This window comes from Emydura macquarii, unplaced genomic scaffold, assembly GCF_026122565.2.
Source record: "Emydura macquarii macquarii isolate MOO-44397 ecotype Brisbane River unplaced genomic scaffold, CSIRO-AGI_Emac_v2 contig_3530, whole genome shotgun sequence".
Taxonomy (NCBI): domain Eukaryota; kingdom Metazoa; phylum Chordata; order Testudines; family Chelidae; genus Emydura; species Emydura macquarii.
In genome coordinates, this window is record NW_027133667.1 from 4,422,496 (window position 1) to 4,444,555 (window position 22,060).

At 43.8% G+C, this 22,060-nt stretch overlaps 1 protein-coding gene across 5 annotated transcripts in view; it reads left to right on the forward strand.

Annotated features, from left to right (window-relative positions):
* LOC137145367 (transmembrane protein 178B) overlaps positions 1 to 22,060 on the forward strand; it is a 228,043-nt gene that overhangs the window by 9,669 nt on the left and 196,314 nt on the right. For all 5 annotated transcript variants that reach the window (XR_010917638.1, XR_010917639.1, XR_010917637.1 and 2 more), the window contains exon 2: positions 17,940 to 18,053. Coding sequence is in view for 2 of the 5 variants with exons in the window: in XM_067536059.1 (XP_067392160.1) it covers positions 17,940 to 18,053 (114 nt within the window). In the remaining 3 variants the exon portion in view is untranslated. The remainder of the gene's footprint in view (positions 1 to 17,939; positions 18,054 to 22,060) is intronic.

A 22,060-nucleotide genomic window follows, 5' to 3' on the forward strand; every position in this document is an offset into this window, starting at 1 on the left:
AAGAAGTTATGTTCCTTGTCTCCAAGAGACCTAGCAATCCACTTGCATCTACTGTCTGTTTTATGGCTGTAGTTTGTGGCCCAGAGAGGGTGTGTTTCAGGAATAGTAAGTGAGTGTGGGAGGGTATGTTTAGAGGTTTTAACCTCACAGCTTCATGACAAGTCACAGTTTGTGACTTCATGTAATCCTTGCCTCAGAAGGATTGGTCTGCCTGACTGGACACGACACAGCTTCCAGCAGGAAAGTGCGCATATCTCTTCCTCTTGCAGGATCCTTATGCCTCACCAGGCCCCTTGGCACAGCACTTACCCTCTTACCAGGATCTTTCTGCCTGACATGGCAGACATGGCATAGCACTATCTCTACAGCAGAAATGCCCAGCCCCTCTTCTGCTGCTTCTGTCTGACAGGGCAGTCCCCTTCCCTCCCTCCAATAGGCTTGTGGTATAGCAGGCAGCAGCATCCTCCAGACAAAGACAGGAAAGAAGCCACGAATTTAGCACTGTCTCCCTCCAAAAATATCTCCCACCAAGGGCATCCATGGTGACAGTAATCTTCTTCTTTGCACAGTTGAGACAGGGATCCTTCTGGTCCAGAAAGCAAAGAGTGTACAGCACTGCTAAAATGTAGCCACCTCTGTGGTGGACAGTACCAGTCAAGAGGACATACATGCTAAATATCACTACCATTAAGGCAGTATATACTAAGATTTTAGCCTTTGGAGAGCCAGTGGTGAGCTGCCTAGGAGCTATCTAGTGCTGAAATACTTGATTGCTGTGCTATTGCAGCATGGGATGAGTAAGGCCCGGTCTACATCTAAAATGTGGGTCGACTTAGCTACGTTGCTCAGGGCTGTGAAAAATTTCACACCCTGAGCACTGAAGTCAGATCAACCTAAACTCTGGTGTAGACATGGCTAGGTTGATGGAAGAATCCTTCCGCTGACCTAGTTGCTACCTCTCAGAGGGCTGGATTACGTACATTGCCAGAGAAAGCCCTTCCATTTATGTAGGAAGCATCTACACTACAGCGGTGTTGCGGCAACTGTGCCACTGTAGCGGCTGTAGGATCGGCTGAGCCTAATTTGCAGTAAACCCCTTCATTGATTTTATAGGACTTTCTTATGGCACAGGATTAGGGCTAAAGAAGAGTCAAAAATTCAGGCTGGGTTTTATAATATTCAGAATAGACAGTCAGTTACTTAAAAGTTAGGAAATGCCAGAATTAACCACTTTAATTTGGTCCCCGTGCACATGTGCAATATGATACAGTCTTTAATTACCTGTGCACATACTGTTTTTTCCACAGAAGCTGAGGGCTGTTGTTTAGCCACTCTCCTTCTCCTCCTTTCAGCAGGAGAAGCTAATTCTTGAACTATAAAAATGACTGGAGACTTTTGCAGAGTGTGGTCCATGCATTGGAGTGGTCATAATTCCCTTCCAGAGGTCAGCGATAATAAACCTGCACGTGTCCCCAAGAGAGACACCTAACTTGCGTAAGAGATTGCAGACAGGGTTGAGCATGGTGAGGCTGCTTAAAGGGGGTATCTCCTTCTGCGGAGTTTTAATATTAATAATATTTAGTGTTGGGTGCAGCTCTATTCTTTTACAGATATGAAAGTATTCCACCAAATGAATATAATTAACCTTGTTTTATAGACAGGAAAATGGAAATACAGAGAAATTAAAGAACTTTTCTTGGATACTTTGTAAACTCTTTGGGGTCAAGGACTGTATTTCTGTTCTGTATTTGCACAGCACCTAGCGTCATGGGATCCTGGTCCATGACCAGAGCTCCTAGATGCTGCAATAATACAAATAATTAATAATAGGCAAACCTATAGCAGAGCTGAGTGTGTAACAAAGGAGTCCTATCTCCCAGCCTCCTGTTTTGAACCAGCATGCAGTGCTGCCTCTTGATACGGAAATCTTTGGTGAAGGAGGCATAACACAACCTTCCCCAAACCTTGCCGCTTAAACAACATGCAAAGCTGTTAGACTGCCTCTTTATTTCATATTTATTTTGGCTCTCTGTCTGAATACACCTAGTTAGCATTGAATTCCATAGCCATCTGGCTAGTATGTTAAAGGGCTCTTTCTCTCCCCCTAATCTCCTCCGCCCTCTATCTTTTCGTGTTGTGTGTCATGTGTCTTTTGTCTTGTCTTTAGGAAAGAGGAGATGTTTGCTTTAGGCTGGAATATCCTGCCTTGGAAATCTTTGGTTTAGATACCAAGGGATTTTCCCTTTCTGTCCTACTAACTCACTCATCGATATTGAAAAAATCATAAAATCTTTGGGGTTTTGTATTGCTGAGATATCTTTTCTTTAATGTAATAAATTACAAAGCGCTGACCTGCAGACTTTCATTCTGTGCATGCACTTGGTGGGGAAGTGGGGGTTTTGTTTGCAACATGGATTCAGTTAGATTAGTGCATGTTCAATTTGTTCCGATTTTGGCAGCCTCATCTTGGCATAATCTGCCAAAACCATGTTGAATGCAAGTATGTTTCAGGAAGAAAACTATGTATCATCCATAAGCCTGGAATTTAGAAACCAGCTCTGTTTGTAACCAGTGAGCTGTAGTCAGATCATAGGAAGAGGATGTTCTCAGTGAACATATACCCCAGAAATAGGAGGCTCACCATATTGCTTTCTTCTATTTTGTTCCCTCCTCCCCCTTCTCTTCCACAGAGCACTATGCATGCCTCTGATTTTGTTGTTTACTCCCTTTACACCACTCTCCACCCTCAAATGTTACCACTGCAACACCCATCCTTTTAGCCATCAAGGCTGGAGGCAGTTCCTTCTTAGCACATCTATGCTAATCATAATTTGCCAGAACAGTCCAAATCAATTCCAGTGCTCCTTGCCTAAGTAGATGACCATAAAAATTGAACCCAGGTCTCTTGCATGTCAACACAAAGCACTAATGGGTAGGTCACTGGGCCTGTCTTTTCTCTAATCATATATCACTTCTGATGAGACATGGGACCAATCTTATTTCTTTTTCCTTCCAAAGAAGAAACTCTCTGTACGAAAGGTAATAATGTGCACCTCAGCTGTGCTACTGCTGTAACAATCTACTGTTCATTGTCTCCTTTTGCATTGGGCTAGTTGCAATGTTTAAAAACGGGAATTGACTTGAGCAAAGTTTACTTGTTAGACTTGTATCCCGTCAGCCCTTTTGTAATGCTGCAGCTGATGGTTCCTCTGATGGCTGGAATCTCTGGACAAGATCAGCAACAGCTGTCTCTCTGGATTGTCTTTCTTTGTTGTCATTAAGCCTTACATTGCAAAACCCCAGGGAATCAGGAAGCAATGCTAATGGTGTGGTTTGGTTTGGTTTTTTTAGTGTTTTGGATGTTTTTCAAGGAATGGGTTATTCCATTAGGTTGAGGTGTCCCCTTCACACTCTCCATCAGAAATGCTGATGGCCATTAGAGATGTATTAGGTCTCCCCTTGGGTCTTCTGCTGACTTTGCCTTCAGTCAGTTGGAACCCTGTCCTGTTTGGAACTCCGAGAGGCCAAACAAGGCAACTGCCAGAGTGGGAGGGAAAAAAATAGGGGATATAGGTTAGCATCTCCTTGGTTCTTTTTCCAACCACTATGGTTTTTATGGCATTCTCAGGCAGCATAGAAAATCCATGTTGTAATAAATCTCTGTACTTTACTTGCTCTATGAATAAACAGGGATCGTCATCTTCTCATGTGGAGAGTTCCTGAATCTGTAGTTGTGAATTTATGGGGGAAAATAATAATAGATTTGTTCACCCCTCTTTGCTGGTATTTAAATAAAGGACTAGTGTCAGCATCGCAACAAACAGCCTATTGTGATTAGAGGTGGCAGTGTTGCCTACTGGTTAGAGCATGGGACGGGGAGTCAGAAGGCCTGAATTCTGCCGATGGTTTTGTGTATAACCTAAGGCAAGGTAATGGTACCGACCGTTGTATAATGCCTTGGAATCGTCAGATGAAAAATGTTACATAAGTGCAAGGTATTGCTATAGTAATAAAGCCCACTACAACAAAGGCACAATTACCTGATGACCTCGAGTTCAAACAAGAATGATTTCTGGGAAGTTCTCTGGCCTGTGTTATGCAGGATGTCAGACTAGATGATCACAATGCTTCTGGCTTTAGAATCTATGAATGTCACCTGCTGACCTCAGAGACGGTGATTGGCTCTCCCAAAGGGGGATGGCTCCCCTCAGGACGAGGCTCAAGAAGCAGGTCTTGAGTTTAGCCAGGCCAATACATCTACGGGCTGTGAAAACAAACAAGGCAGGTTAAAGTCACCTAATCCCTTTAAGTGCAGAGCTGGAGGGGCAGGAGTTGTTCTTACTGTTTGGTACATATCTCTTGGATAAAACTTGTTGCTGCCATGAATAAGGTTCTTTCAACCAACCGAACAGCTACTCTTTGAGGATCTCTTTTAACTTATAAACCTTACCTGACAGGCGACAGAAATGCTCAGTCTGTCTTGCTCTGGCCAGCAAATGTATTATAGTGAAGTGAGCAGGAGAGGGTTTTCACACAACGACCCTCTGATATGATTTGACATTGCAGACAATGGGATATGAGAAGTGGTAGATTACTCACACAAATGACATGAGTCTGTTCCATGGACAAGGGACTGTTTAATTGCAAAAAGAGCACTCCCAAGACTGCTCTAACCTCTCAGTAGGCACCTACTGGATACAAAATTTTTCATCCCTGAATAATAGACTTTCCGTCCATTTAAACATATGTCAGCTCTTTCAGTCTGGTCTAGTGTGATATATATTTTTATGACAAGTTATACCTTTCTTGGCATTTTAAAATAAGCTATTGATGGTATTGCGGATGCTGGGTTATTTTCTGGGCTTGCTTTCAGTTTTGCTATCTAGTCATGTCATCTGGGCTGCCTTCTGCTGGCCAATCCATTTTGATTTGATACGTTAAACTTGTATTATGTATACATATGTGTTAAATAAGGTAAATGCCCTATTCTCTGCTATGACTAAGCTGTCCTCAGCCATAGTAGAGAGCAGCAGCCTCAAGGAGCTGGTGACTGCAAGTCCTGGTGGAAGTTGAAACAGTGAGGAGACTAATCTAACTTCCACCACAGATATAAGGTCCATTATGGACGTTCCACCAGTGGAGGATCAAGAGTATCTCTTCCTGCCCATACCATCTCCCTCCTGGGATTAGGGGGATGGCTGGCCCAGGAGGTGGTGGAACTGTCCTTGCCAGCTTTCTGTTTGTCTGCGTAAGGGGAATTCTCCTTTGACTGTCTCCATTTTAAGATCTCTTTGTGCTGTTACTCAGTGCAAAGTGCCCATAGCACACTGGAGAATCCAGCCCTAAAATTTGTAAATACAAATAAGTGTGGTGCTTACAGATTCTGTGAGCTGCATTCACAAAGATGTGCTGCTGGAAATTCAGCTCAGGGGGACTATCACTAACCAAGCCCTGCGGACACAAGGGCATTTGCTATTGCAGAGTTCGTCGTGGGATAAAAGAGGACAGCCTGGTCAAATGACGCAGCTGGAAAAATACCTTTTTTTTTTTTTTTTCTTTTTGGATGACCTCTCCTCTTTAAAATCCCTCCTCAAGATTGGCTTTGTGCCTGTAGGGAAGCGACCATCCATGATGGCTAGACAGAGTGGTAGTTGGGGAGAGTTGTTTTTAACAGTCCAAACGTTTCAGAATGATCAAACTGTGCACTAGGCAACCTAGGATGCCGCTGTGTAACTTGGCAATCTCCTTGCTCTCCCTGTCCTTGTACGCCACCACCATGTTGCATCTTGTTTCTCTTTAGCTTGCAGACACTTCACGGAAGGGACTGCCTCTTTTTGTCTGTCTGTGCAACACCTAGCACAGTGAGGCCCTGCTTCTGATTGAGGCTGCTGGCTGCTGCTCATTGTAACTCAGATAACAATCCGTGAACCAAGGCCTTATGTGGAAAGGGCAAGGTCAAACAGGAAGCCAAGATTCTTCCTCCCTACCTCTGAGGGGGCCTTTTACAGAGGAAGAGGGAGCATCCTTATGATTTATGATCTCATCTCACCAGCAACACCTGCTTTTCCAGGGTTTATGACAAGGTAGCTGTGAGGTATCTAGCTGGCAGTGTCTTCCAAGCAGAGACAGAACTTGCACAGTTCATGGGGCAATAGATGTGTATTATCAGCTACTCTATTCAATTTTTAGAAATGAACTTGCCCACTGCCTTAAACTGTACGTACATATAACAACTGTAGGAGACCTCCATGTGAGTGGATGGTCAGTACTCTTGATAATGCCCAGCTATAATGGCAGCCCAGCCACTACACTTGCATTAAGCAACTGGGATACACAGGGGGCAGAACAAAGAGTTGTGAGTCTTGGGGCACCCAGAAGACCAAGTACATGCTCCTAAGAAAACAAGTCAAACTCTCCCAGAGGGGAAGAATGTGTTCAAAGCCCATGGGTTTCACAGTTAAAAGGCCTGGAAAGTCCAGCATAAAGATTGTCTATCTTGCCTAGAAAGAATGTTGCAAACTCATTGCAGAGATCAGTGGAAAGCACTATTTATGGGCAAAGCAGTCTGCATTAATCAGCGTTTTCCTGCTTCAACAATGCTACATTCATTGCATGGTGGAAAAAAATCAATCTGGGTTGAATTCTGACATTAGGCTGAAAAAAATGTCTGAGATTTCCTATTACATTTACCTTACAGGAATGCCATTCTTCTGGATGCTATGAATTTCTGCAGTGATAGGTTGGAACCCTTTTATTAAAACATGCAAAAAGCTATGGAATTCATACGAAAGTCATGTAACTCCTAGGTTATTTAATCCAAACAAATCCTGCCTCCCAAACTTGATCCCAAACTTAAGTTAAGAAACAATTCTGGAAAGAAATATTTTGTCTAAATGCCATCTTTTGAAGGCACTGGAGAAGATATTTAGCGTAGATGTTTGTCTACGCCAATTTTTTTTGTTTTAGCCCTATGAATTTCCACATATGAAACCCATGGGGACTGTCTACTGAGCTCATGACCTCTTCCAATGTGAAACTCATAACTTTCACCAACATAAGGTGAAGAACATAAATTCTACCTGGAAATATGATGAGTGTTATTTAGGCACATGCTGCAGTCCACATGAATGTTCTTTTAGTAAGGTGAGAATTCTCTAGGGCTTTGGCTCAGACTGACTCTGTCAATGTGACCTTTTGGAAGATGGGCAGAGACATAATGCACACTGCAGTTCTGGACTATGGGCTGTAGAGCACTTGAATTATTCCCTTTGTCATGTTGTGCTTCTGCTGCTAAGTCACTGGAGTGAAATGCTGAAAAAACATTTGCCAAGCATGCTGTCCAGCATGGCAATTTGTGGAGTTCCCAAAAACCAGCAGCAGGGAGACCCAGAGAGCCAGCAGAGAGGAACACATTGCAGGGAAAGAGGAACATGTTGGAGGGAAAGGCAGATTTATGTCTTGGAGCAGCAGAGACAGTAAATAGTTTTCCAAGGTACAGACACATAGGTAGCCTGAGACTCCATTGCACACAGTTGGCCAGGTCCTCAGCTGGTGTAAATCAGTGATGTCAATAGATCTGTACCTATTTACATCGTATGAAGATCTGGCCCAATATTCCCAGCCACTCCCTTAGAAAGAGGGCTTGTGTCTGCCTGATTCTGTCTTAACTTACACCAGTGTGAATCTGGAGTAACTATTGGAATCAGAAGAGTTACTTGAGTATAAAAGCAACATAACTGTGAGGAGGGTCTGGCCCAATGTATTTAAATGTGGAAGAACTAAACAAGGAGATGAGCAGAGAGATAGAGATACTGACACTATGCCTGTGTGTTAAGGACTCAGTAAAAAGCTCAAGGCCTGTAATCAGTGCTGTGATTGGAGAGAAGCTGCTCATACAATGAGATGACTTCCTAGACCAGGGAACACAGTTTTCCATCCAATATTTGGAGGCTAGAGAACCGAGGACAAACCTCTCCATGTCCATCCTAGCCCGACTCTCACCCCCTCCATGAATACTCTAATCTGGCTGGCAGTGCTGTTCATTGAGTTGTTGGATCTTCAGTGAGTCTTTACTGGTAATTGCCGTCTCAATGACTTTATTGATCACTTAATTTCTGTCTCCAAACAAGCAGGCATAAATAATTTTCAGCCCTTTTAACCTCTTCATCTCTCCTTTCTACCCTCTTTCCACTACGTAAATAGGTGGACAAAGAGATTAACAAACGCAAATGGATGTCTCTCCACCCCTCCAGTGCCCCATGGCCTGGAGATTCTTATTTCTGCTATTTATAACAAAGTATTTCATAACCATCGTCCTTGCTTCAGCTTCCCTGAAACTCCCTTCCCTTGGTCCCTTGAGAGAGTGTGAGCTCATCATTTCCCAGTGCAAATTCAGAACTTGGTCTCATACTTGGCTTCTTTTCTTACCATGAATAGAATATTTATCCTTCCATCAGCTGAACCTTTACAGAGAGCTGCAGTTTGCCAGCTGTGGGTATGTACTACATGAGAAACAGCATTGGCAAAAGCTGTCTAGGCCCTTTCTATCTCTTTCCTCCCCCTTGAAATTCAATTGCCTACTTGAGACATATACACAACTATAGCTAGTCCCCCTCATCAATTTCTAGCTGTCTCCTTCTCCAATTGACCACTATCTGAACATTTTGCTCTAAACTAGAGGATCTGGGATCCTCTTCATTTGAAAATAAATTGGGAAGAAGTACTTAAGAGAAAGAAGCAAGTGGAAAAGAAACCCACCTTCCTCCCCTCTACTTTGGCGTTCTTATCAATGACTGCGGGAGAGAAGGAACTGAGGAGAGTTCACCCTCGCCTGCTGGTTAGCCTCGTGGCTGAGCAGGGGGGCCAGTGCATGCGTGGGCTGAATGGACACTGCTACCAAAGTTCTCCGATCAGCAGGGATGCAGGCAGAGCTACAGTGGAGCACTCATAAGCAGACACATCTCAAAAAACCCTCGTGACTTCACAAGGTGAGTAACTTCTTCCTCTTCGCAGTACAATACCGAACTGGCTCGAGCTCCCACCCAGGAACCTGGGAGAACTAAACACCACCCCTGGATGCCTTGAAGAGGCAATACTTCCCCTCTCGCAAGCATTGAGTCGGTACATAACACAAAAAAACTTTTATTAAAACGAGAGGGAATTCAGCATTAATTTGGAAAAACCCCACAACAAAGATTCAAAATTATGCAAACAGTAAGTAAATACCTGCTCCACAATATCCTGGGCAGTGTCCTTTACCTCTGTTTTCCACCTTGCGGTGTGAAAGTCCAATGGACAAATGTCCCTTTAACACCCCCGCCCCCTTTCCCTCCATTCCATCTCACTCACAGTTTGTTATATGCTGTCCCATAGCCCAAGGGGGGGGGGAGGTTCAGGTGGATTCATTTTCCTGCCCCTGGGTGTTGTGGTGAGGGTGGCTGAGTGATGCCTCTGCCATGACTCACTGCTGTCACTGTTTCTAGCTGCAATGTCCTGTTCTGAAGTTCCACCACCTAGCTCAGTCCTTAGTGATTTTGCTAGGTAGTGGGGAACCTCACTACCGCTGGTGCTTCTGTGTTGTCCTTCACCGCAATGTTCTGCATTCCACATCTAAGACTCACCCCCTAGGCTAGCTTCTTAATGATTTCAGCTCTAGTGATCACTGAGAAGCAAGGACTCTCAACTGAGTCTATTCATCTCTGTCTTTAAACAGTGGGGGGAGGGACAAATGGCATCTAAAATCCTTTAAACAGAGCCTAAAACACAAGTTAGAAATGCCGGACCCAACTTCCTCCTGACTTTCACTTGGATTTTGCATCATTATCAGTGAGTGGGGTTCAAATAAGTGTTACCACCCCCGTTAGGGCATATTATGTACAGTTCTGCTGCCCTTTTGCCATATAATAAGGATAACAACATTTTATTACCCTTGCATCCAACACTTAAATGAATTTTAACCCAAAATAGCCAAAACTGGTCACTTTGGAAAAACAAAGTAGGTGTGTATGTGCAAATGTGGTCTGTTCTTCAAGTCTTTCCCCCCAGTTCATCAATAAATGGCAGGGGAGAGCTCATTCAGATTACTGGCTTACAGATACTAGTAATATACTGGCTGTGTATGTGCCCTGTACAGGATGGAATCCAACATACTCTCGTGTCTTGTGAATGTCTCATCCTTCAGGTCGGTGAGGTAATATCTTTTAGTGCAGATAACAGAAGTTGGCCCAATAAAAGATATTACCTCACCTGCCTTGTCTCTCAAATGTCATGGGACTGACATGGCTATAACAACACCGCATCATCTGTCAGGTGGCTGGTGGCCTCAAACGAGGATAAAGCCCTATTACTCCTGAGTACAATGGAGCTTCTCCTTTAGATAAAATGGTGGATGGTGGCATCCCTCCACAGCCGCCTTAGTTGTTCACTGTGTTAACTGATGCCCCATAAAGCTTCTTACAAATAGAACAATGCTTAAGTAACACAACAGAGGGAGAGGGCGGTTGAAATGTCCCCCCTGCCTTGGATGCTATGACGGGAGTCTGGCTTAACACTTCCCAGCCAGGACCATGAACATGTCCCTACAGTACGGGCCTAATGTGATTGTGATGGTGGTGAGTGTGTTGGGATGACAGGAAACCCGAGACTAGTGCATTCCACCAGTGTCTGAGAGTGAGATGCTGATCTATAGGGCTCGGAGATGAGAGCATCTTTTTGTATCTGCTTTATGCACTGCTCCTCCTGGAGACAAACACCATCTTCACCCAACATCCTAGACATTTATACATGCGGAGGTCACCTGACAGTATGACAAAGAACCAACTTAGATATGTAATGATACAGCAATGCTGGAGTGCAGGTGTCCAATGGACAAAGACTTTCCTGAGTACAGAATGTGGGTCAAATCATTCGCTATTAGCTTCAAACATACAATCAAAACATAAAAAGATATGACCATTGCTTTTGGTCCTGAATCAATGAAGATGATATAACTTTGTTCAGAAAGGGTCGGAGGCATTGGCACAGGTGACAGAGGAGAACAACCCCAACAAACTTTGAAATAAAATGAATACTATGCTTGAAACTGCCAACGCAAACATTCTGAAAAGTCAGTGTCAGACTGCACCATGGCGAACTGAGAAAGTGGTTGAGCTGGTGGAAAAACGACAGAGTGAAAGAGAATGGCTTGGAGATGGAAGAACATAGGAGAGAATATAAGGAATTGAGCAGACAGATTTAAAGGCAGGTTAGATGAGAGGAGCGAATATATCAGGGCAAAATGTACAAAACTTCAGAATGATAAAGACAGTAATAATACAAAAGGGTATGTTCACAGCGGTCAGACTTCTTACCAAAAGGTTTTCCTGTGCTCAAACAGAATAAAAGATCATGATGGCAAAGTTCTCATTGAGGGTGATTGTTTTGGAGTATACTGGGCCCTTTGAGGCCTCCTGCTGGAGGCCTTGCAGTCCTGCCACACCCTACCCTGGAAAAGGAGCAGTGAATGAGAGTCCTCCAGGCCTGCCTAGAGAGGCTGCAGGGAAGCAGCCAATCAGAGCACAGCAGTCCCAATTAAAAAGGCACTGCAGGGCCTGAGCAGATCAGTTGTTGGCCGGGGCCAGAAAGGTGAGGAAGGAGGGGAGTTGAGCTCTTCAGCCGAGCGGTAAGGGTGAAGACGGAGGGGCTACATAGGAAGTGGCCCAGGGAATAGCAGCAGCAACTATTACAGGAAGCAGTACATGGCTACTATTTATAGGGTCCCTGGGTTGGTTCCCAGACCAGTAAGCAGGCTGGGTCCCTTCACTGGCAGGATGGTCTAAGCCTTCCAAAGGGGATAAGGCTTGTTTAGAAGCCCCAGTGAAAGGTAGGATTTGAAGAGTCTCCAGGAAGAAAGCCCTGATACACTGCTCTATAGACCAGGGCAGGACAGACATGGACTTAAAGCTAGCCCAAAAGGGGCTGAGGAGTGAGTCCAGAGAGAGGAGAAAGATGGAATAAGGGCACAGGGACAGACAGGGTTGGGTCTTTAACCCTGGAAAGGATTCCTTTATGTGTTTAAACTGTGTGTGACTCTGCGGATGGACCACCTCTTTCTCCTGTCATAGTCACCAATCAGGGGACAGAAGCCAAACCATGTGATTAGGATGCTCATTCTCACGGAAGGAATGATCAATAATGAATACATGTGGTCATAAACTATAGGCTGAAATCTGTTCACATAAGATGTTTGTCTAATAATTTTGAAGAACAGTTGTAAAAAATGAAAGCCAGAGCAAAGGGTGAAAATTGTGGAGTAAACTGCTTGCTATGAACAGTTCACCCAGCTGTATCTACAAGACAAGAATGGGAAAGCTGCCTGGAGCTGATTAAATCTAAGAACATGCACTTCAATCTTCTTGGGGAAGCTTATGGTACCGTAGTACATGGTAGCAAACATAATAGAACAAGCAAACGATGGATCTACACCTGCCCTCTTCCAAAAAATTAAAGTACACAGTGGGAGGTTATAAGTGCTTTCAGCTGATTGGTCTTTGTCAATCTAAAGGAGACATTCTGGGGAGTTTCTGTCAGTTCAGTGCTCGAGGCTAAATCTGGTGTGACGTTTAGATTGTCAGTGTCACATTTAATCCAGAACAAATTAATCCTAGCGGCAGAGCTCTCAGCAATTGCCATGTAGGATTCCTGGCCCCCCCATGCTTCAGAAGGGCAGTTTATGGAAGGTGTGGGTATGAGAGGAGATCCTGTGTCATTAAGCATTGTGCCTGAATAGGTTCATAATAAACCCATTCCTAACTTTTAAGGATGGTCTTCACAATGTGGTGCCCTGAGAGTGGGGAACAATGAGGAATCCTCCAGGCTTCAGTGGGATAAGGAGGACTCAGTCACTGTCACCATAAAAACAAGACCTTTCCCCACTGATTTGACCCCCATCCATCAAAGCTAGGATCAAGGTGGCATCAGTGCCATCGCTGCAAATTGATGTTCTTGATGCTCCTGAAGATTTTGAGAGATCATTTTCTGGAGCAGCACCTTCTGTCGTGCCACTGTCCGATAACCACGTTGTGGCCTGTGCGGTGCAGGAAGTCAGGCTAGATGATTGTAATGATGCCTTCTGGCCTTAACATCTATGGCGCTGCCGCTGGAAAAGTCAACTTGGCCTCTGTGGTCAGAGTACTCTGGTCACTTTTGAGACAAAAAATATCAGGACTGACATTACCAGTTCCTGATGAAGTTTTGAACCTTTGTGTCACTTCTCAGACTGGCCAAGGGGACATATTATTTCTTGGGCTCGTTACACAATGTTGAAATATGCAATTTTTTTTCCTTCTAAAAACGATCAGCCAATTTAGTGCTAATGAAAGGTACTAGCCTGAGAGCCTTGGAAATTGAAGCCCTCTATTCATCCTCGGAACAGATTCATCATGGACAACAGCAGTGTGAGCATCTCTACTAATGTGCCTCAACACCTTTCTTTACTGCCTCTATGAGGCGAGAGGACAGTTTATTCCCCATGCCCATCATTGGTCTCTCTGCTGACACTGCCAGCAGGTGTGACACTTAAAGGGCAGGTCAGATAATGGGGGCGCAGGTTCACTAGCACTTGGACTGAGACCACAATATTGGAATATGCTTTGAAAATAGAAGAGAGAGAGGTGAGCCAAGGTGTACAGGTGGTATCCCTGCCATGCCATTGTGTGATGATTCTAGGGTGACCAGATGCCCTGATTTTATAGGGGCAGTCCCAATATTTAGGGCTTTGTCTTATATAGGTGCCTATTATTCCCTTACCCCTGTCCAGATTTTTCACACTTGTTATCTGGTCCCCCTAGATGATTCTCCTTGTAAACATTTGTGGAGCAAGGAAGTTATTATGGAAAGACAGTAGAGCTACATGGAGAATGGGAGTGGAAGTGAGCCATGTGGGTGGAGCAGTAAGAACGAAAAGCAAACGGTGAGGACTTCCAATGTTTGTGCTGCACTAACTTTGGAAGATGCTAACAATCTGGGTTGTCACTAATAACTTTATTGCATAACATTTTACTCACACTGTGAATCCACGGTGCATCATTTCAGTTCATGCCAAGTAACATTTATGACCTGAGGCAGCTTGAAACCTAGTTTTCCAGAGGCAAAAGGTGAAAGCATATTTTACCCTTTTGGAGCCAGGAGGCAGAAATCTTGACATCAGCCTATGGGCTGCTCTGACTTATGCTACTGTGGAAGATTGGTGTAGTCAAGTGCTGCTCTGCTCAGGCCCTTGACACACCCCTTCCCTGAGTCCTACCTTTGCCTGGGGAATGAGGGGGGAGGTAACTGGCACATCAGCTGCCTCCTTTGTGTTTATGCCAGCAGGGAGTTCCCCTCCACAAGGGGAACGTGGGATGTACTACATCTCCAAATTTAACGGTTCTGAGGTCATATTGTCTTTATAGTGGCCGTCGATACTGTTCAGTTATGCTGCACAGATTTCAAGATTGTTGAAAAAGAGAGCTCTCAGTATGATTTTTTTTCCCCCACAGACATTGGCCTCAGTCATTTGAACTAAATGTGAATCTCCATGAGCTGTAGCAATATTAAATCTTTATGTGTCAAGGGATGGAGTGGAGACGCTGCACTCAGTGGATGGAAAAGAGAGGGCTAAGTCTCTTTTGTCTCTGAAAATAAGAAAAGCACAGTTGTGTGCCCTCATGAGTGCCGAGATTTTCAGGGAGCCTTCCATGAGGAAAATCATTCTGGGCCCAGCTGTAGTAAATGATGTCACTAGAGAAGGGATGTACTCAGAGGACTTGGAGCCAGTTTACACAGGAGCTAGACCCTCTGGGGGGGGAGGGTGAAGGGAGCAATCTCTCTTGTGAAGCACTTAAACATTGGCTTCACAAAGTCATCTTTATGTTGACCTTGTTTAGAAACTTGGACAAAGGAAACCCTTTTGGAAGTGTAGGGGGTAATTCTCCTCTCTCACCAGTTTCACACCAGTGCAGTTCCATTGACTGCAGTGGAGTTACTTTAAATCTACACTTGTGCAAACAACATCAGAATGACAACTTGAGTTTGTCTCTGGCTACAGGAAACTTTTTGTAAATGTGACCAGGAAACCTTGAGTGTACTTGTTTCAGCTCATCTGCCCTGTCTGTAGGACCTGAAGTAGAGATCTGTAGCTTGAAAGCTTCTCTCTTTCACCAACAGAAATTGGTCCAATAAAAGATATTACCTCACCCACCTTAGAATCCTAGAAGATTAGGGTTGGAAGAGACCTCAGGAGGCCATCTACTCCCAACCCCCTGTTCAAAGTGGGACCAACCCCAACTAAATCACCCCAACCAGAGCTTTGTCAAGCTGGGTTTTAAAAACCTCTAAGGATGGAGATTCCACCACCTCCCTAGGTAACCCATTCCAGTGCTTCACCACCGTCCTAGTGAAAAAGGTTTTCCTCATATCCAACATACACCTCCCCCACTGCGACTTGAGACCATTGCTCCTTGTTCTGTCATCCGCCACCACTGAGAGCAACCTTGTCTCTGTAATATCCTGGGACCACCATGACTACAACATTGCAAATGTCTGTTAGTGACAATCAGTAGAAGGCAATCACAGTTGTACATCCTTTCCGTAGGGAGTGTGTTCCACCAGTTGTCAGTGTTGTATAGTCTGAAATAATTCAGGTGTGTTGGGCAGTTAATCAAGTGTGGCTCTGACATATTCTGAACTACATTCTCTGTAGTGTTTTAAGTTCAGTAGGCACAGGAGGAATTTACTGATATGATATTCTGCTTGCCTAACTACTGCCAAATTTATTTTCATCACAAATGCTATATATCTTAGTTAAACAATTACCATTGCAACCACAGGCCTTTGTTGAGGAACACATCCCTGTTCAGGACAAGACTTAAGCATGTGCTTAAGTCCCATTGTCACCAATGGGATTTAAACATGTGTTTAAGTGCTGCCCTTAACTGAGGTCATAGTTTCTTGTTTGCCTTAGGGTTTGATGCTGCAAGGAGCTGAGAGCCCTTAACTCTCAATGACTGGAATGGGAATGGAGGGTGCTCAGCACCTCACAGGAAGTTACCATAGCCCATTAGTGTTGATTGTATTACTTTAAAAATATTAATAAATGGAATAATATCCTTTTTTTAAATGTGTGACTCTGTGTTCTTTGCTGCTGCTCTAGGCAAGTGCTCTCTCTGGACAGGTATCTGATAACATGAAGATTATTTCCAGACAAATAAGCAATTTCCATCTTTCTGCCACAGCTTCTGAACCATGAATATAGCTGAGCAAAAGTGGATAGAATGTTTTTCCAAACTAGCATGAAGACATTAAGTTCATCACTAGGAAGGCTGCAATTTAAAAAAGAAAATCTTTCCACAGTAGCTTGCTTTTTTTAAATACTATTCTTGGTTTGAAACTTTCATTCTGGGCGTACATTTGGTGCCCAGATGGTGCAGGCACACACAGAAACCCATCACGCTGTCAGGGCAGGCGGATACATATGTAAATATTTTGCCTTTTTCCCTATAATATTTGGCTTTGTCTAATCTAATTGCTGTCAAAGGCAGAATGCTAAGAACACTTAAGAAAAGCAAACAGCGAGGACCTCCAATGTTTGTGCTGCACTAACTTCAGAAGATGCTAACAGTCTGGGTTGTAACTAATAATTTTGTTGCATTACGTTTTACTCACACTGTGAATCCATGGTGCATTGTTTCAGTATGTGCCAAGTAACATTTATGACCTGAGGCAGCTTGAAATCTAGATTTCCAGAGGCGAATGTTGAACACACATTTAATTCTTTTGCAGCTGAGAGGCAGGACTCTTGACATCATGTACTAATGTCTTTTGTGTTGATGCTCATGGTGGGTGCTCCATTTCTGGCCCCAGTATGGGGTTGCATCATTTTCTCATTTGTTTTATTGATGTATCAGTCAGAGAACAACAGTTAGCAAAGTCTGTGTCTGTCTCTCTCTCTTCCTAATGGTAAACTGAGCATAGCCAGCACACTGAGAACGCCTACTTATTTATTAAGGACCTGATCCAAATCTCACTGAAGTCAATGGAAAGTTGACTTCAGTTAGCTTTGGATCAGACCCTAATTGCTTGGCAAGACGGTCTGATGAAAGAAATGTTGGTAGGGGTGCAAGAGAAAGGGATATCGGAAACCCTCCTTGCATCATTGAATTTCTATGTGTTTCTGATCAGAAGCAAGCATTGGCTAAGGCATCAGTGGTGGGGAGCCTGTGGCTAAAGCAAACCCATTGCTTCCATGGGCGTTACCTTCCCTGAGAGGTTCCTCAGGAGACCAAAGCTTGAGTAGGGATTGTTGTGGGGAGAGGGGAATGGCTATAAAAAGGAAATGTTGTATCTCCACCATGAAATCAAACAAAAAAGTAGTGTCACAAATGGCTGCCTTCCATAGACTGTAGATGAAATCTCAGCTACATGATAAACAGGGTACAATGCCAGACATTCATGTCTGAGTTTCGTTTGTCATTTTTTGGTCATCATATGATGTCACTGCATTCTGCTTCCGTTCTTTTCTATTCTGGTTTTTATACCATAGTCATCGTGATATCTGAGCACCTTCCAGTGGAACTTTAAGCTGCATGACAATCATCTGTATTGTGTGGTACTCTCTATCTTGTTCATCTCCCCAGGGGAAAAATCACTTGAGAATTGTTTTTTTTATAAATATGTATATTGTGTCTGCTGTGCTATGCTTTTTATTACTGAGGGACAGCTCAACAAAGTGTGCCATCCACATCTTAAGTGGGATAGACTTAGTGAGTCAAAGACAGCTCTAACAACCCCACTAGAGTCAATGGAGTTTCCCAATGAGTTAATTTGACTCCCCCTCTTTGTTTTCTGGTAGTAAAGGGTCTTGGCTGGGAGAGCACATTCCTCTTGTTTAACATTTTATTTCTTTTTCTTTTTGCCCTTCCCAGGAGCAATTGATCAGTGCACGTACATCAAGTACCACTACTCCTCAGCAACAATTCCCAAGAACCTCACCTACAACATCACCAAGACAATCCGCCAGGATGAATGGCATGCCTTGCGTAAGTGTCTCCCTCTTTTTTCTTTCTTTCCCCTAGTGTGCACACAAAGGGCGGTAGTAATCAGTAAATGTGAATTGGGACTTTGACAGACAACCCAATCAGAGACATCTCATGTGTGGATAGTCTTCATGGCAGATAAGCCAATTTGCTGCTAGTACCCACAGCTCTTTGGCTGACTGGAAATTTTGCTTTAGCATGAAAGCATGAAATGTGTGAGGGAAAAACATTCATATGCAGAGGTTAGTATTGAATTAAATATGAACATGAATAAAATAATCAATATTTGTAATTTTTATTTCAATAAAATCTTTTGCATTTGCATTTTTTCCATGCATTTCATGCTGCTGCAGAATTTTCAGCTTCCAGCTGTAATTCAGTACTAGCAAATAGCAGAAATTGGTGGGTTCTCTCATAGAATATGTGGTTCTATCTCCCTCCCCCGCCTCTTGGGTGGGAGGCACTGTTCAGTGACGCTGCTTGCCTTTGAGAGTCTGGGAAGAGATATGTTGCTGTTTAAAGGCATAGGGAAGAATCCTGGCTTCTGGTGGCTATTGACCACCAACTTGTAGCAGTGACTAAAGCAATAAGACATGATAGGGAGGAGTTGCCTGGAGATGCTGGATTGGCTTATAGATTCTCTTCCTCCTTATGGACTTGGAGATGGACAAAGGGTTTTCACTGACAAAATGGAAAAATTAGGATTTCACATGAGAGGGAAGATGCTAACAGGAGTGCAATACCTTCAAGAATTTCGTTAAAATTTATCTATATTTGACTATCTGGACCCTGAAGCATCAGACAGAGTCTGGCCTTAGGGACATGGGAAACAATTTTTCACTGAGCCCAGCCTTCCCACAGACTGGGAGGGGCACTTGAAAACAACAGCCACATCATTGTACTTGAGTGAATGGGGCGCTCAAAGCCAGAAGAATGTCAGGGGCCTTACTTGTTTCTCAAATATGGACTCTAACATGAGTTGTGGGGGCTCAGTACCTCTTAATATCTGGCCCCAAAATCATTGTCCCTCACTTCCATCCCCTGTAAATTTCAAGCAGCTGCTAACTGCTTGCACCGAGGTGGAAGAGTTCTGGGCCTCCATCTTTCTTTATGGATATGTCAGTCCTTCCCCATCTGATGCTTCAGGATTCAGCTAGTCAAATACAGACAAATTTTAAGGAAATTCTTGAAGGTGTTAAAGTTTTCCTATTTTAAATTTCCTGATGATTTTATTGGAGTGTGTGTGTGTGTATGTGTGTGTGTATGTGTGTATATATATATATAATTGGATTGTGTGTTGTACTTTGGAAATTCTACTCTATTTTGAGCAGCAGTGATTATCTTCTATCACCACCTTCTGGGAATCTCACAAATTAAGGCAGGAATTATTGGTTGTTTTTTTTTTAAAGACATCTTTTAACTAAGCAATGTTTAGGGTTATGGGTTATTGTGAGGTTGTACGTGTATTTTCTTTCAACTGAAGTGTAATTGCTGACATGTCTGGTCATATTGGTCCCTTGGAGTGCTTCCCCCTTTCTGTTCTCGTGCTAAGCTCCGTGAGAGAATGCAAAGTGTCAGCAGCTGACTGGAATCTTTAGTAGCACATTTTCCAGTCTCTGAAGTGGCAGTCTAGACACAGAGTGTTTACACATTTACATATCCGATTTGGTCTGAGGCACTTTCAGGGTGAGACTGTTGTTTATTTCCTTACTGTGGAAAGTACAGGGAGAGTGTGTGTGTGGGCACGCGCATGCATGTGTGCATATTCCTGACCTAGATTTTTTTGATGCTTTATGAATCAGATAAGTGTAGGTAGATAGCTATATCTGACTGAGGTATGAATCTGTGTCCCTCTCAACAAAGATGGGGAAGGAGAGGCACCCCTTGATAAATCTGTGTTGTCTATAGATCGATTTGTCTTATGCAGTGGCTTTAGCTTTATGGGGTTAATGCATAGCCATTGGAGGGTCTGAAAGGTCACTGTATTTAAAAATGAACTGATGTCATATGTATATTTTACTACGTAGAGGCAGGTGTGTTTTGCGGCTTGCTACCTTATTCATTGACCACCTCTCCGTTTTAAAGGAGGGAGATGGCTAGGACAGCTTTCATTAGCAATCTTCTTTTAATCTCTTTTTGGGCTGCAGGAGGCATTCCCTCTTCAAAGAGCTTCTGGAATCTTCATAAGGTGGTCACTAGCTTAGGCAAAGGACAGCACAATAAGTTTACTCACACAAACCCTCTGCCCATATCCCCCTCCATACCCATGGACAATATATCATACAGCTATGCTAGTTTCATCCATGTCACAACTTCCAATTCTGGTTCTCGCAGCTGTATGGGATACACAGGCCATAGCAGGTACGGGGCAGGCCTTCATTAAAGATGTTGTTGTCCATGCGAATGAGGATGGATTGACGGAGTCCCCTCTTCTTTATCCTACCTACACCTACTGGCTGAGATCCTCAAAGGGCTATGGTGACAATAGGCATAGAACTTATCTGATTAGTAGAGTTACAGCCCTAACAATATTTGGGCTTATACTTTGTGTTTACCTTTGGCCTGGTGGACATACTCAATTTTTAATGTTTCCTTTGCCAGTGTAGCTGGGAGAATGATTTAATTTTTCAAGAGGACAGCAGTGAACCCTGGGTTAATAGGAACTTGGCAAGCCAGAAAACAACCAACCTCACTAACATACCAAAGCCAGAGATCTATAGATATCCTATTAATCTCTTAGGAGTATAAGCCTTTGCAAATCAAACGTTTTGAGAGACCAGAAAATGGATTGGAGATTCCGAGGCACTGTTCCCTCTGAGGGTATGTCTGTACTGCAATCAAGGGGTGTGACTGTACCTTGAATAGACATTCCTGAGGTAACTTTAATCTAGCATGTTCAGGTACTGGAACGGTGAAGCTGCAGCAGTGTAGGCTAGCTCTGTGAGTAACTACCCAGGTTTCCAAGCGGGCGTGTACAGCTCGCACTAAAGCACATGCTACCACAGCGTCACGGCTCTGATATCTAAGCTTGCTAGATTAAAGCTAGCTCAGATATGTCTACACAAGCTGCAATCAGGCAGTATAAACATACACTTAGGCTTTGTTTACACTACAGGGTTTTGTCGACTCAGGTTATACCGCCGATTATAAACTGCTTTAATTGCATCGCTTGCATATGTTCACACAATGCTCCTTCTGTTGGCAAAGCACGTCCACAGTTGCTGCTCTAGCATTGGCAGTGAGAGCAGTGCACTGATGGCATAGAAGATTAGGGTTGGAAAGGACCTCAGGAGGTCATCTAGTCCAACCCCCTGCTCAAAGCAGGACCAACTCCAACTAAATCATCCCAGCCAGGGCTTTGTCAACCCGGACCTTAAAAACCTCTAAGGATGGAGATTCCACCACCTCCTAGGTACTATCCCATTGTGCAACTCACCACCTTCTGCAGCTAGGAGTTGTGGGAAGGTGTAGTGGTTCGCAGTGCATCATGGGTGCAGGCTCAACCTCCCATGATGCAGTTTTTTCTGTCCCATCATTCCATAGGCTTCCGATTGCATTTTGTACCATTTTTCAACAGCCCGTTTACTGTGCATGCACCATCTCTGCCGGAAAGGATGGATCCTGCACTGCTGTCTTCTGTTGTGGTCATTATTATGAACACAACATGGCTGATCATGCAGTAACTCCTGAGCTCTGAATCTGAATAGGAATCCCTGGTGCCTGCCCTGCTGTGTGCCAGGGAAAGAAACAAGAACAGATTACTTTTGGCATTCATAGAACAGCTTGCTACAGTGGACCATCAGTACCGGGTTCAGGAAACGAGTACTGAGTGGTGGGATCATATTGTGATGCATGTATAGGATGAAGAGCAGTGGCTACAGAACTTGAGGATATGTAAATCCATCTTCCTGGAATTATGTGCAGAGCTCGCCCCTGCACTGTGCCGCAAGGACATGAAAATGAGAGCTGCCCTCTCGGTGGAGAAGCACATAGCAATCACTACATGGAAG